General features: G+C 39.7%; 1 protein-coding gene across 1 annotated transcript in view; it reads left to right on the plus strand.

The window, feature by feature from the left end:
- The first annotated feature begins 2,313 nt into the window (after positions 1 to 2,313).
- LOC115354625 (protein kinase C-binding protein NELL1) overlaps positions 2,314 to 13,540 on the plus strand; it is a 227,583-nt gene continuing 216,356 nt past the window's right edge. Inside the window, exons 1-2 of the mRNA XM_030045058.1 lie at positions 2,314 to 2,382; positions 2,932 to 3,060. Coding sequence (XP_029900918.1) covers positions 2,334 to 2,382; positions 2,932 to 3,060 — 178 coding nt within the window. The 5' untranslated portion in view covers positions 2,314 to 2,333. The remainder of the gene's footprint in view (positions 2,383 to 2,931; positions 3,061 to 13,540) is intronic.

The following is a 13,540-nucleotide window of genomic DNA, read 5'->3' on the forward strand; positions in this document are numbered from 1 at the left end:
TTTTTTTCACTCAATTCACCATATCATAGTATCAAGACAGTATCATATGTAATTAAAGTACAGTACTGTTACTGTACTTATAAATTTTATACAATATGCTATCAGGCAGGGTTATCAGGTAAATACAAAACAAGGTAGGAATTAATATAGTGGCAAATAAAAAGACAGGCACTGACAGTACCATCATGTACAGTAATATAGATGCACTGCTGGATGTCATTTATCTAGTCAGTGACAGAGCATCATCTTGCCTCTTGAGCGTTTAGTGCGACTCCAGTTCTGCCCAGAGAAATGACAAACTTTGGCCTCCATCTCTGTCAGGCAAGCTAAGACCCATAGAAAATGAGCTTTCTGAGTGCCATTTTTGAGGTCAAATCTGTTTGTGCCCAATTGGGCGTCTCGCTAGCCTATTGCCTGATAAGAAAGGACTACTGGCTTGACCTCCTCCACAGATCCCATGGTGTGTGATGGTAGGATGGTGGCAGGCATTGTAATGTGTTGACAAGTGTAGATTGAAAACAGCTGGGCTACAGGGCAGTCCTGCAATCTGGAGAATGGGACTAAATTAGATAGCTAATCCTGTTGACATTCATATCGCCGCCAGTCATGCTCTCTCTCACTTTCTCTTTTACTCTGCCTGTCTGTTTACTATTGCGGTGGCTATTTGGTGCAGTCCAGATGCAGACAATCTCTTCAGATTACTATACTGGCATGTGCCAGCTCTTTGCCAGTCATTGCATTAGTAGATGGCACCAAGGAGGTGCGCTGCCAGCACACTATTGTTGGAAGAGATGAATCACCATAAAGACAAAAAAGGAAAGTGTCCTTGCATTAATCTTCATAAAATTCATATTCATCTTAGTTTCCTCTATTTTTCCTTTCTTTTTGCAGGGTGTGGGTGGCCTGGTGGTGGCAGAGGTATTAACATACAGTACAGTGGCTGTGTTTTAGTGCATAATTCAACAAATGAACCTAATGCTTCACAAAAGCATCACCACTAAATGGCACAGCTCACTGGTAGAATTCACTTTTCAGAATTCATGCAAATCCACTTTGTAACTCTAGATTTACTGAAAGCTGGCCTTGAACAGTATTGTGGCTTTTATTTGTTATTAAAAGCCTGTAAACCAGCAATTTCCTTGCCTATAAACCTCACTGTTTGAAGAACAATTGCATTTTTCTTTCCTCCTTTTCCCCTTAATGTTTTGCAGCAATTAATTTCAAATGTGTTTATCATTCACATAAGATAGTCTTCTTTTCTTTTTGCTTCCGGATCAGTGGTTAGTCTTGCCAAATGTTCCTATTGTTTACAATCTAATTTGAGAGGGCAGAGTAGCAACTTGCATCCCTAAGTACACATTACACCTTCCAAGGTGTAGTACACACTTGCACAAATAGAGCAGGTGATGCACTGTGTATCTGACATAATCACTAAGCATATGCCAGTGTTCTCTCCCTCACCAGTTTGTGTTGCTGCAGGTTACTCAGACAACCAGACACTGTACACAAATTAGAAGAGCCAGGCAGGAGAAGGATATGATTAATGGTTCTCAAGAAGGACAGGCCCCAGAGGAAAGAGGATTGGAGCAACAGCACTTATAAATCCCGGGGAATCTCACAGGCAAGAGGGAGGTGGAAGGAGAGGTCGATTTGGGAGCAGGAGGAGGTGTGGTGGGATCCTGTATGGAGCATGGGGAGAGGAGGGACTAAATTGGTTTCTGTTTTAGAATATTTCTTAGATGGATAATTTCATGTGCAATAACCTTACAGTCTACAAGTTACATTATCTTCATAGAATTAGCAAAAAATAGGTATCGTTCTACTTTATCCGCCGTTGCAGTGTTAATTTGCGCATTGTTATATGAAGTTCTTTGGATAATCTCTGCTTTGACAAGTGAGAGCAACCCACCTATCTATTACAGAGAATTCCCATATCCCCCACTCACTGACTTTTTTGAAAAGCCTTTTTCTCACCTTCGAAATTGGAACTTACTACGATCTAAAAGGGGGGAAAGAGAAGATTTTTCCTTGAGAATATTCCAATTTTCTGCTGTCTTCAGTCGAGTTTTATAGATGTTGTGAATAAACGGCAGCTTTTGTCATTCTCGAGGACGGGTGAGTGGGTGGGCACATTCCAACACTGCAAACTCATTAGGCTTTGCTGTGAGGGAACCCCTACCCATCTGCCGTGGACTGCTCCGCTCCTCCACATCCAGGCGCGGTGAGAGAAGCGAAGAGCTCCAGACGGACCAGAGCAGGTCAGAGTGAATACGCAGCGGAGCGCACGGCGCTGGGCACGGCTGAGCACTCAGTACAGCGCAACTTCAACACAAATGGATATTTCCGTGGCTTTGTTATCCCTTCTCTTTTTTACCAAACCAGGTAAGTGCAAGGCGTGTGATGCTATGTGACTATGATGAGGTGTGCTGTTTGAAGTGACAGCAGCTTCTTAACGTTTTAACGCTCACAAATAATTTGCACCTTGCGCGCAAGCTTGTTAGATATTTTTTGATAGGGACTCTGGTCTGCACCTTATTACCTGTCTTTCCAATTACAATGCATTTTCAAATTAATTGTTTGGAAATAGCCAAGATAAGAATTGGCAAAACAGATTACAGCTTTTACCTTACTCTATCATTGCTGCGCACCGTGTACCTACAGCCTGTGGAGAAGACAGGTGTTGGCTGCTTTATCGGGCAGATTACGTGTATTTATTGGGGGGGCTATAATAGCAGTACATTAAACAATGGGAATTTCGTGACTTTTTTTTCACGACCACAGTCAGTTAAAGCATTGAAATAATCGCCACATTTATTTCCAATAATAATTCTGAATTTAGTAGAAGCCCTTGTTATACTGATCCTTATTTCTGAAGGGTGCAAATTCACTTACACACCTAGAAAATTTCTAACCTTAATTTCTCTTCACCAGCTTTGGCTTTCGGAACAGATCAAGATTATCAGATTGATATCATCAATGAACTTGACCTGGCAAATGCAACCTATGGAATTACCCAAGTGACGGGGCTTCACAACAGCAGCAAAGCCTTCTTATTTCGAGGTAAAAGCTTGAATGCTTATAATTTCTTTGTTATCCATTGCACAGCCGCATTCAGCGCTGCTGAAGTTCATAGAGCCTTTATCTCTCATTTCGTGGCTACACATAGCTTTTTTCCACTCCGCTTTTTGTTTGATTAGTTAGTGTGGACAAAAGCGGCGCAACACCTTTTGGTGACATAGTATTAGTGGGGATGCTGAGCCCAGAAAACCCCGGGGAGCCACCTCTCATAATTACTCCACATTTAATTTGTCCTAGGTAGCAGATGCTCATGCTCCTTCCAGGCCACACTTGAGCGCCCTGTGTATGATTGGTATAACACTATAACAGCAGCAGGACTGTTTCCAGTGACATTGTTGTGTAACCTCAACAACTGCTGCTTAATGGGATGTAGTATAGAGGTGTAAGAGAGGCACCTGAAGGGCAAACAGCCCATGGTGGAATGTGCAGAACCTAAATGGAGACGTAAAACAAATTCCATATTGCTATATTAACTCTAGAAGGATGCTATGCAAATGTCAAAGTCATGAGTGCCAACAGGAAAATTACAGTGATACCAGGAGATAAAAAGTACCATCAAGCACGATAAGGTCACTTTTAACTCAAAATGGAGAACAGACACACTGTAAAACCCCCTATAAGAACATTATTCGATGGAGCTCTGGTGGGATGCTCTACCAGTGTTGGAGGACAACTTTGCTTCTCTGTTTGTCAGCTTTGTAAGTAGAGACTGAATCGTTTGAAAATAGAAGCATAAAGAGGAAAAGGATTAGGAAAATACTAATACACAGGGAGAGATACAGTTAGAGAGAGAGAAGGAGGGATTTTATGTGAGGGAGGAGGTTGAAGTTTACAATGGCAGTGATCAGTTGCACAGACCTTCCTGGGATTGCTGTGCATTTGCGTGTGTTTTAGGGTTTGATCAATATGGATTTACCAGTACGTTGGCCTGATACTGACCTTTTGTTAAATATCAAATATTGGCCTGTATCTGATATAATAGAAGTTCCTCCCTGACCAAAGCTATAAAATCAATATTATACCTGGCATGGAATTCTATTGTCATATTTCATCAGTCTAGGTTTCAGCCAAGTCTTTCAGTGTCCTGTAACAGCCTAAATGCTGTTTCAGAGGCTTCTCTTCCCTGACAAGAATGCAATTCTGGAAGGAACTTTTTCTGGTATGAAAATTGTCAAATTTAAAGATATTGAATATTGGTATAAAAGATGGGCTGTTGAGAACTTCTTTGTATGTGTGCTTTCTATGTGTGTGGGTGCGTGCGCATGTTCATTCTGTTCGTACATAAGCATATGTGCCTGGATGTGGTTTCTATAGCGTCTCCTGGCTCTTTGTGCCCCTGGCTCAGAATGAATGAAGGCAGGGCTCCTTGGCTACCTCTGCTGAAGTGGGGCTGGCCAAGGATCAGGGCTTGAGGCCAAATGGATACAGCCTCATTTTTACTGATGCTACTGCACTGGAATAACCCTCCTCCCACACGCACACACACACACACACACACACACACGCACACACACAGAAACACAAACACACACACATACACCACCCCCCACTGCTCCCAGCCTCTGAGCCTCCAAGTTGCGTCCCCATGGTTTCCAGCCTCCCAGTGCCGACATCCACCAGCCAGATACTGTGTGAAACTGGAGACTAACCCATAGGGAAAATTGGACCCGAGAGCTGGAGAGGATGTTTGTGTTATGACCTATTTAACACTTCGCCCACACCCTCACTGGTTTCATAGCCCTATAACCCAGATGGTCCCACAGAGTACTGCAGCCAAGTTGAACTAACTATCTGGACATTTTAAAAGTGAAGAAGATGATGCCCTAATACATTACAGCAACAAACTGTCCGTGATTAATTGTCTAGTAATCTGTACAGGCCCAGTATTAGTGATGGGGTCAGTAATATTTCAAGATAATTTGTGTATATGGTGAGCAATTACGTTTTAGGATATGCTGAACTTATCGTATTGCAGCGGTTCATTACATAAATTGTGGAGGAGCATCTTGTAATGGATTTAATGTTGGGTTACATGAATGGAAACAGGGCGTCGGGGGGAATATGAGAATGCTGGGTCGGCTGTAGCCTCTTAGTGTCAATAATGTGGAGTGTTGGACCAAGATTAGAGAGACAGAGAGAGATCTGGCAGTCTCCTTGGCTGGATGCTGGGACCAGTCGCTCCAGTCTCTCCTGCTCCCAGTTAGCCTGTGCTTCATAAACAACAGATGGCTTGCGTTGGTGGAAATAGATGCCAGGGTTTATGACCTTAAGTTGTGGTCAAAAAGAATAAAAAAAATGTATCAGGGCCGGTGCCACTGATAAAAGCAACCAGTTTAGAGAAATCACATGATTGCATCCTCCACTAAAAGGTCTTTATCTAACTGTGTACCTATCTGATGTGGCCTTATGGATTATTTTTCACCCCGTGGTCCCATGAAAAATGGTAATACTTGTGGATTTTCTCTCTGCTTGCTTTTTTAACTGATACTGGGATTCAAACTCTGATAATTAGTATGATTTTTGCATATTTGTTTTATTCATAAATATAAACTGTACTTTTTTTTTAATTGGATAGCTTAAGTTATGGCAGCAGCTTCTACTGTATAAGCATAAAGTTAGTGTGTCCAGACCAGGGGTGACCTAGTTTCACAACCTAGATTGGTGCCTAGACTGTCAACCTCATTACCCAGACCCCCCTCAGACTCAGTGTTGATTTTGATTTAAAATCCCTCTAATGATTATCATGTTTGTACTTGGCATCCTGTTGCCAAGCCACACTAAGAGACACTGTGCAGTTTGCACCTTGTATACATGATATCATAAGCTCTGTGATAATCACCTGACCTGTCACACATGACCAGAGTAAATGGTTTCGCTAAGATTGCTTATTTCATCGCCATAAGCAAGCAATGATTTCAATAAATATGTATAATGATATCTACTAACACATGAGAATACCATTAAATGATCAAAATGTTTTCATTGCATTGAAATGCATGGTAATAGCACTGACTCATTAAATATCAAATTTTCAAATCATACTGTTTGAGATTTCAAACCTTAATTAGTATTAGGCTTATTAGGCTTTTTAACAGTAATTTAGACAATTAGATAACCATTGCATATTGTGAAATTATTTTGTCATAATATTATTCTATTGAAAGATTAATGTTTCCCAGTGCTATTTGTACACCACCTCCAGTTGCAGTAGGCTTCTCCAGTCCTAGCATGTGTCTTGGGGCAGTGATGACTATTTTTCATCTAATAGCACTGAAAATAACAGATAATTTATGGTTATTTGATTTGAATGAATTCTATTGATATGAGTAAATTGTTGTGCTAACACAACCGGTATGCTGTATCGGAGTCTATCCCTTCAGTGTGGATTAAACTGGATGTCTCTGTAATTGATGCAGCTGCTCAAAAGTATTAATGTTGAGTGGAGAAACTGTGAAAATGCAGCCTTGATCCTGAAAGCCATAACATCTTTAAACTCACCTCCAATCTACCATTTTGGTCTGTTAAACTAAACACTTAGCAACTCTGAATTTTTAATTCAAGATAATGTCTTTGAGAGGCTATATTATGCATCCTTTAGACCTCAGCAGTAAAATGGCCTTTAATTATCTTTTAATTGAGCTTCTTTTAGATTCCAATCACAGCTTTTCCAACTTTGTGCTACACTAACCTGACTGCTGTGGCAGCTCTGTGTGGTACACAGAGCCTGGAGATGCTTTTTTGATCTGTGTTGGTGCAACCCATAGTAACGAGGTGACTCTTCATCACAGAATTTATGATCAGTGAATTGCCAGGTTCTCAATGCTATAAATTGTGACACTTGTCTTCCTAAAACTCTGTCCTCCTACCAATCACATGCCAAAACACAACATGTATGAGGCTTTTCCTAAACACATCCAGTAGAAAGGCCATCAAAACTGGCATTTTCTGCTTTTTTAAATTACTAATGTCTTGGAGCTTGTCCAAGACATGTTACAAGTAGCCTACATCCAAACACACTGGTGCTGCCAGGTAGCTGCCTTTTTCTCCACGGCTTGGAGGGTAGGTGTGCTGTAGAGTGAGAGGTTTTGCAAAGTGAGTGGCACTGACAAATAGAGGGATTTAATTTTTTTTTTTTTTTTGAAGTGGTAGCCACCAGCACTGTTTTGTTAACTGGCACTTTTAATTGGGGAGTATATATTTATTTTATTGATTTCAAAAGAAAAAATGCTATTTTGGCTAAATTAATAAAGACATTGATTGATGTAAGCCTATGTTTTTAATTTGCATACACTCAAGTCAAAACACTGTATTGACATGCTTTAGAGATGAGTCTGGAGGTGGAATGTAGGTGCTGCACATTCAAATCCTAAATACCACAAAATAGATGCCACAAGAAGAGCCTGGTCTTTCTTCAGTTGCTCTTGTGTTACAACACAGAGATAGAGACCTGTTTCTCAATCCAAAAAACAATATCCCAGAATTTCCATTACCTGAGAAGATTGTAATCCAGTTGTAAACAAGCTGAAACCCTTTGTTTTAGTAATCCACTGCTGCTTAGGAAGATTAATCTTGCCTACTCTGGTATAACGTCCTTAACCAAATATAAGAAATGTAAGAAATGAGCACATTATCAAACAGTTTACTGTAACTGTTTTAAGTGGTGCAACATGCACCAACATGCACCACTTAAAAAGTATAAAAAAGTGGAGGTGCATGTTGAAACATGTTGCACCTATACCAATTACAGGCCAGCCAGCTAGCTAATTATTCCCTTTTATCCCTTGACAAATGCATAAAGACAAAAAAGTTAGGGCATTTGCTATTGCAGTATTGTTCCCAAAAGCCTTTGTTGCATCACCAAGCATGAATTTATTTGACTAAAATAATATCACTAATTATTTGGCATTAATTATTTAGCTGCAAGATACACTTTATGGGCTCTGCTGTTTTTAAAATGTCACCTGCTACCTCACAACCCTTGAAAGTGTAGCTATTGAAAAATTTCCACTTCTGAAGTGGTGACCACTGCACACATGGATTATTCAAATTACGGCCTACATGACATCACTTGAGGGCAATTTGATTGACAACCAAATTCTACTTGGAAAGACTAAAAATATAGGTATTTCTCAACCCATATCAGTTTGTTAACAACAGTATTGATTCCTTTGCGTATAATAAGATGGTCCTCTGGAAATAGAGTTGGTTGGATCTTTACTTTTTCTTAACTTTAAGTGGTGTGCTGTGCTCCAGCAGAGTGACATCGTCTTAAGGCATGGCATCAGTTTTCAAAGAATAAACACATATCAGCAAAAGCTGGTGTCTGAATTGTGTATCCACAAGGCTTGCATCAGTGAAACCTCGAACTGAATGAATGTCAGGAATGTCAGTTCTGGGTTCAAAACGCCTTCATTTTTAATCCCCTGAAATGGCAATGATGATTGTATAGTCACATTTGAGATTCAAGTAAAAAATCTGGGAATGGGACTTTTGAGAGCCTGTCAGACTTTCCACTATGCCACAAAGAAAAAATAGAAATATGGAGGTCATTGTAGAGGTCTCCTATTCTGTATCAGCTCTGTAGTGGCTGCTGCAGCCTCTTTTGCCTTTTTCTTTACAACGCTGTAAAATACTGCTCGTTGTAAGAACTGAATGTTGTGAGAACTGACATAGGCATATTGTGAACAACTAAATTTGTGACTCTGAAATGACTCTCAATATCTGGTTGCTGACAACTGAGCAAAATTGAATTTCTCTCCAACAACAGAGCTACAGTGCAGCTAGTGCTTTATAAACAGCAAAAAACACGCAGTAACCAGCGAGTCTCTTACTTAACTTCCCTTAATAATCTGCTACTCATTGAGTACCCCAAAACTAGAACTACGTGAGCAGAGATTTCACTGCAATTACTCCTACGTTCAAGCTTGTTTTAAAGGAAAATCCACATCAAAATTAACACTTAAAACAATTAGTGATATACCTCACATCTGTGGCTCCATTTTGTTGTCTGATAGCCAATATGACATTGCATCAAGATATTTCTAGCAGCTACAATCTAGTTTGAAAACAGAGTTGTTTCATTTATCTAAAAATGAAAAATCAGGTTTAATGTCAGTCCCTCAGTGTCAAAAAGCAAGGTTTTTGTTTTCTACCACCATTTTGCAACGATTTCCAACAACCATTCACAGAGAAATCCATTCTTGAGGAAACAAAGATACCAGTATCTATCAAATATACGAATTTCTGCAGTAAAGAGACCATAATGCAATGCAAATGTAAGACATGCTGTTTTGAGTAAGGGGTGTGGGAACTCTCCTGCACTTACTATCGGTCATTCTTGGTCTCTCCACCTACAAGTGTAACTCAATCTTTAACTAATCTTTAACTCAGAAACCTTTAACCATGCTCAAGCAACAAAAACACAACACTCTGTAGTTATTTTGTTAAATGAAAAATGTTTAAGAAGCCATGACTGCACAATGTTTAAAATTTTCAGTGTTCATCACACATAGGAAACACTGGAAATCACAAACTAAGGTAGTGTTACATGAGGCAGGTTGAGTAAAATGGGTGCATCAAAAAGGGAATTCAAACACCTCATCACAAAACAACTCTCCTGGAAATGAATGCAGTGAAAACACCAGATTGATGACAGTGAACAACAGAAAATGATCTGCCTGTGGATCTGTCCTTCATCCTCTATCCATGCAAGAAGGTACCAACCATCGACTGTATAAAAGATACCAGCAAACATGCATAATACACAGAGATAAAATTGCATGACACAATAGATCAGTTTAGAGTAAGCAAGCAGTTGATTTACTTGCAGATTTAAAAATAAAATCCTTCACAGTGGAGTTATTCATGCAGTGCAAGGCGATTACACTCTCTGATAACACTCTATATATGGGACTTCATATTGTAACTGTATGTTTTCCTCCTAATCATCTGTCACAGCCACCAGGGAGTCTGATGTTACCACTACGATATGACGCTATGTGAGTTATTATGTAACAGCACATTATGCTTGGCATTCATGCATTCGAGGATATAAATCATTGTATTGCAGTAATAATCTGTTTATTCAACAGTAATTAGCTTGTATGTTGAGCCATTTAAACTTAAAAGTACTTAAAGTATTTACTTAAAAGTAAATACTGATGTTGCCTCTGCCATCAAAACTTGTCTGTTGTCTGTGTGTGTGTGTGTGTGTGTGTGTCTGTTTCTATGTCTGTTTGTTAGGAAGTTATCGGAAATAATCAAAGATTTGGCTGAAATTTGGTTTACAGATTGCTGTTGGCCCAAGGATCAGCTGATTTTTCATTTTGGTGGTGATCTCGGCCGTAATTTTTTGTTTTGTTTCGGCCACAATTATTATGCTGGATCCATGTGCTGGTGGGAAACTCTGAAGCTGTTAAATGGCATTGCATTCATGTGCTTTTTTTTTTTTTGGAAAATCAAACCTGGGAGAACGGAGAACGGATAAGCAAACCTAAATTGTTATGGATGCTGCAGCTTTTCAGTGATAGTGAAACTTTGTGGAAGTTTTAGTGAAGTGAAAGTGAAAATGTTTGCCTTTTGGTTGTGGATGTTTTTTTTTCCTTGTGATGGTTCAAGTCAGTGGGTGTTGCAGTCACTTCTGACTATCTCAAAGGTATTGTTTAAGTCCATCAACTCTGCAGGTGTGAGTATATTTGGTGTTAAAAATGATGGGTGGTTGCATCTGTCTCGTCATAGATATAAATTTGTGACAGTGAATCAAAAGACAGATGACTTGAACCAAAATGTTATGCCTTTATGTCTTTTTAAAACTGCAGATATACCCTAGGGTAGCTGAAGAGGATAGAAGGTTAACTTGACGGACAGATAAATCCACATTTCACCACAGGTTGCTTTCTTCTAAGCATATCAGTGCCGTGCATGTTACTCCTGTTTTAGAACGCAGGAATACGCCAATCTTTGATGTGCTCCACTGAAATGTTATCATGTTTGTGTCAGGCAATTGGGCAGGCAGAAGGTTTGGCTCCACTCGAATGGATCTGTCGGTACTCTTATGCTGGAGATGAGACTAAGCTGTCTGTGACAGAGAATGAAAAGGAAAATGGTACATTAGAGAGCTGAATTTAGCTTACAATTGCGGACGCTGCAGTGTAAATTATCTAGTAGGTGGTTCCTGGTGTAAGAAGGAGAAATAGGTGATGACACACATTCTTGAAATATTGCTCGTTATAGAATGGATTTTATTTGCTGCAGCAAAATATAAGCTAAACAATTCTGGGGTTTAAACTCAAATTTCAAATGCACACCGGAGGCCATATCTGTACCATTCTTGTTAGGTGTGAATTGGCTAGAAGGTGAGAGTTTTCAGTTAAGTCTCGTTCTCTCCTGCATCCATGTTGGTGCTATTTATACCTCGCCCCCTCTGACTGCAGAGTGGAGCAGGGTTGCATATGGCACAGATATTACAGAGAAAGCCCCATGCAGGCAGGCCCGAGAGGCTGGGCAGTTCACAGGCTGTGTGCAGCTAAGCCAGGCTATGACTGTAAAGTCTATGGCACACAATTCCAGTCCCTGAATCCAACAGAGGCTATCAAACCTTTCATCTTTTATGTATGAGTTTCCTGGCTGTCCTACTGCTGGAGGAGGCGAGACACTGGTCCCACCTCACAGGAACCACAGCAGAATTATTCTGTCTGAATTATTCATCGTACATGAGGGTGATATCTTTCAAAGGGACAGACGTGTCTCTATTGCCCCCCTGCTGTCAAATTAAAGGCAGCCTGGATGAACAATGGCCAGACACAAGTGCCTTCAATTGGATGTGGGAAACATGATCTGATCTCATCTTCCATGGCTGGCGCACGCTTTTCATTCCTTAGACCTAAAATCCATATGTTTGGTTTAAAGCGTAATCTCGTGTAAGGACAGAAATCAATAGCAAGGGTTTTTGTGGCTGGTAATGTTGTAAAAAGGATGTGTTCCTGACATTTGCTCTGTAAATCAGCACATATCTTTCCAGACACTTGAAATGACTTTGATGAACAATATTTTTAAGATGTCACTCTGTCTAAAGGCCACTATTATCACTGTAAAACATGTGGATGTAGAAATGACATCTCTGACTCAGCTATCTGGTGCATGGGATGTGTGGTGCACAAACGCACACAGAGTAAATAGTCACTCACTGTGACAATAATAAAACACATATTAGCAAATAATAGATTACTACACAAAGCATTCGTGGCACAGAAGGAAGCTAGAATGCTTGCTTCTTTAACACCAAATATTTTCTATTTTTACAAAAGTACAAACGCTGTGAATGATGCCTTTTGTTTTAAATTTGCAGCTTCCTTAACCTTGCAAGAACAATAGAAGCTTAGAGTCTAGAAGGTGGTTGCAGTAGTGCATCATGGCATACCACAGGCTCCTGCTGTAGTCTGGCTCATTATCACACTTAGAGAAATTACACCTGCGACATGCCCATCTTCAGCTCTTCCACTGGATGACAGGAAATTAGCACAGAGCAATTAAACTCTGTATACTCATCACTTTTTCAAACTGTTCATGGAAGTCACAGGAATGAGCCTTCAGCACCTTTATCCTATCTCCATCATAAGCCTGATATAATTAGCATTGCTTTGTCCTGCCTAAAGGCATTGTCTTTGTTTTGATGGTATCACAATCACACTGTAATTGCATTCACTTTCACTCCAGTGGCTTTATAACCTATCATAGATTAGAGCTGGAATTTGTTTTGTTACGACTAATTACAAATGAATAACATTTTTAGACTACTTGGTCATGTTATGAGATTCATTTCAGAGCAGGAGAAGCATTACATATAGCAGCAGTCCTAACTTTATTAACCAGTGGTCCAATAGAGTTTTGAGGCGAATTTCCTGTGTTTAGCTGCACCAGTGTAATGTAATGATGTGGTCATGAAATACACTACATGGCCAAATGTATGTGGAGACCCTTTCTAATTAATGGGTTTGGCTATTTCAGCCACGCTCATTACTAACAGGTGCTTAAGAGCAAGCATATAGCTACGCAGTCTCCTGAGACAAACATTTGAAGTAAAATTGATTCTACCCAGTGGCGTAACTGGTTTGAGAAGTGCAGGGACACAATAAAGATTTGTGATTTGAGTCCCTTTCCTGCATTTTTACATAGATATAGAGAGTATGGTTACCAATGCAAAATCTGCAAAATAATTAAATGAGGCATCATGCTAAATTCTGCCAGAAGTACTAAATATGCATGAAAAAAAGCTGTATTACTTCTTACTTTATGTATTTCACTGAACTTCACATGTTGAGTTATTTAATTACGTATGTATGTATGTATGTATGTATGTATGCATATATGTATGCAAGTATGTATATATGTGTATATATACACATATATACATACTTGCATACATATATGTAACAAATTACTATAACAAATTACTGTTTTTTTA

This window comes from Myripristis murdjan, chromosome 3, assembly GCF_902150065.1.
Source record: "Myripristis murdjan chromosome 3, fMyrMur1.1, whole genome shotgun sequence".
In the NCBI taxonomy this organism is placed as follows: Eukaryota; Metazoa; Chordata; class Actinopteri; order Holocentriformes; family Holocentridae; genus Myripristis; species Myripristis murdjan.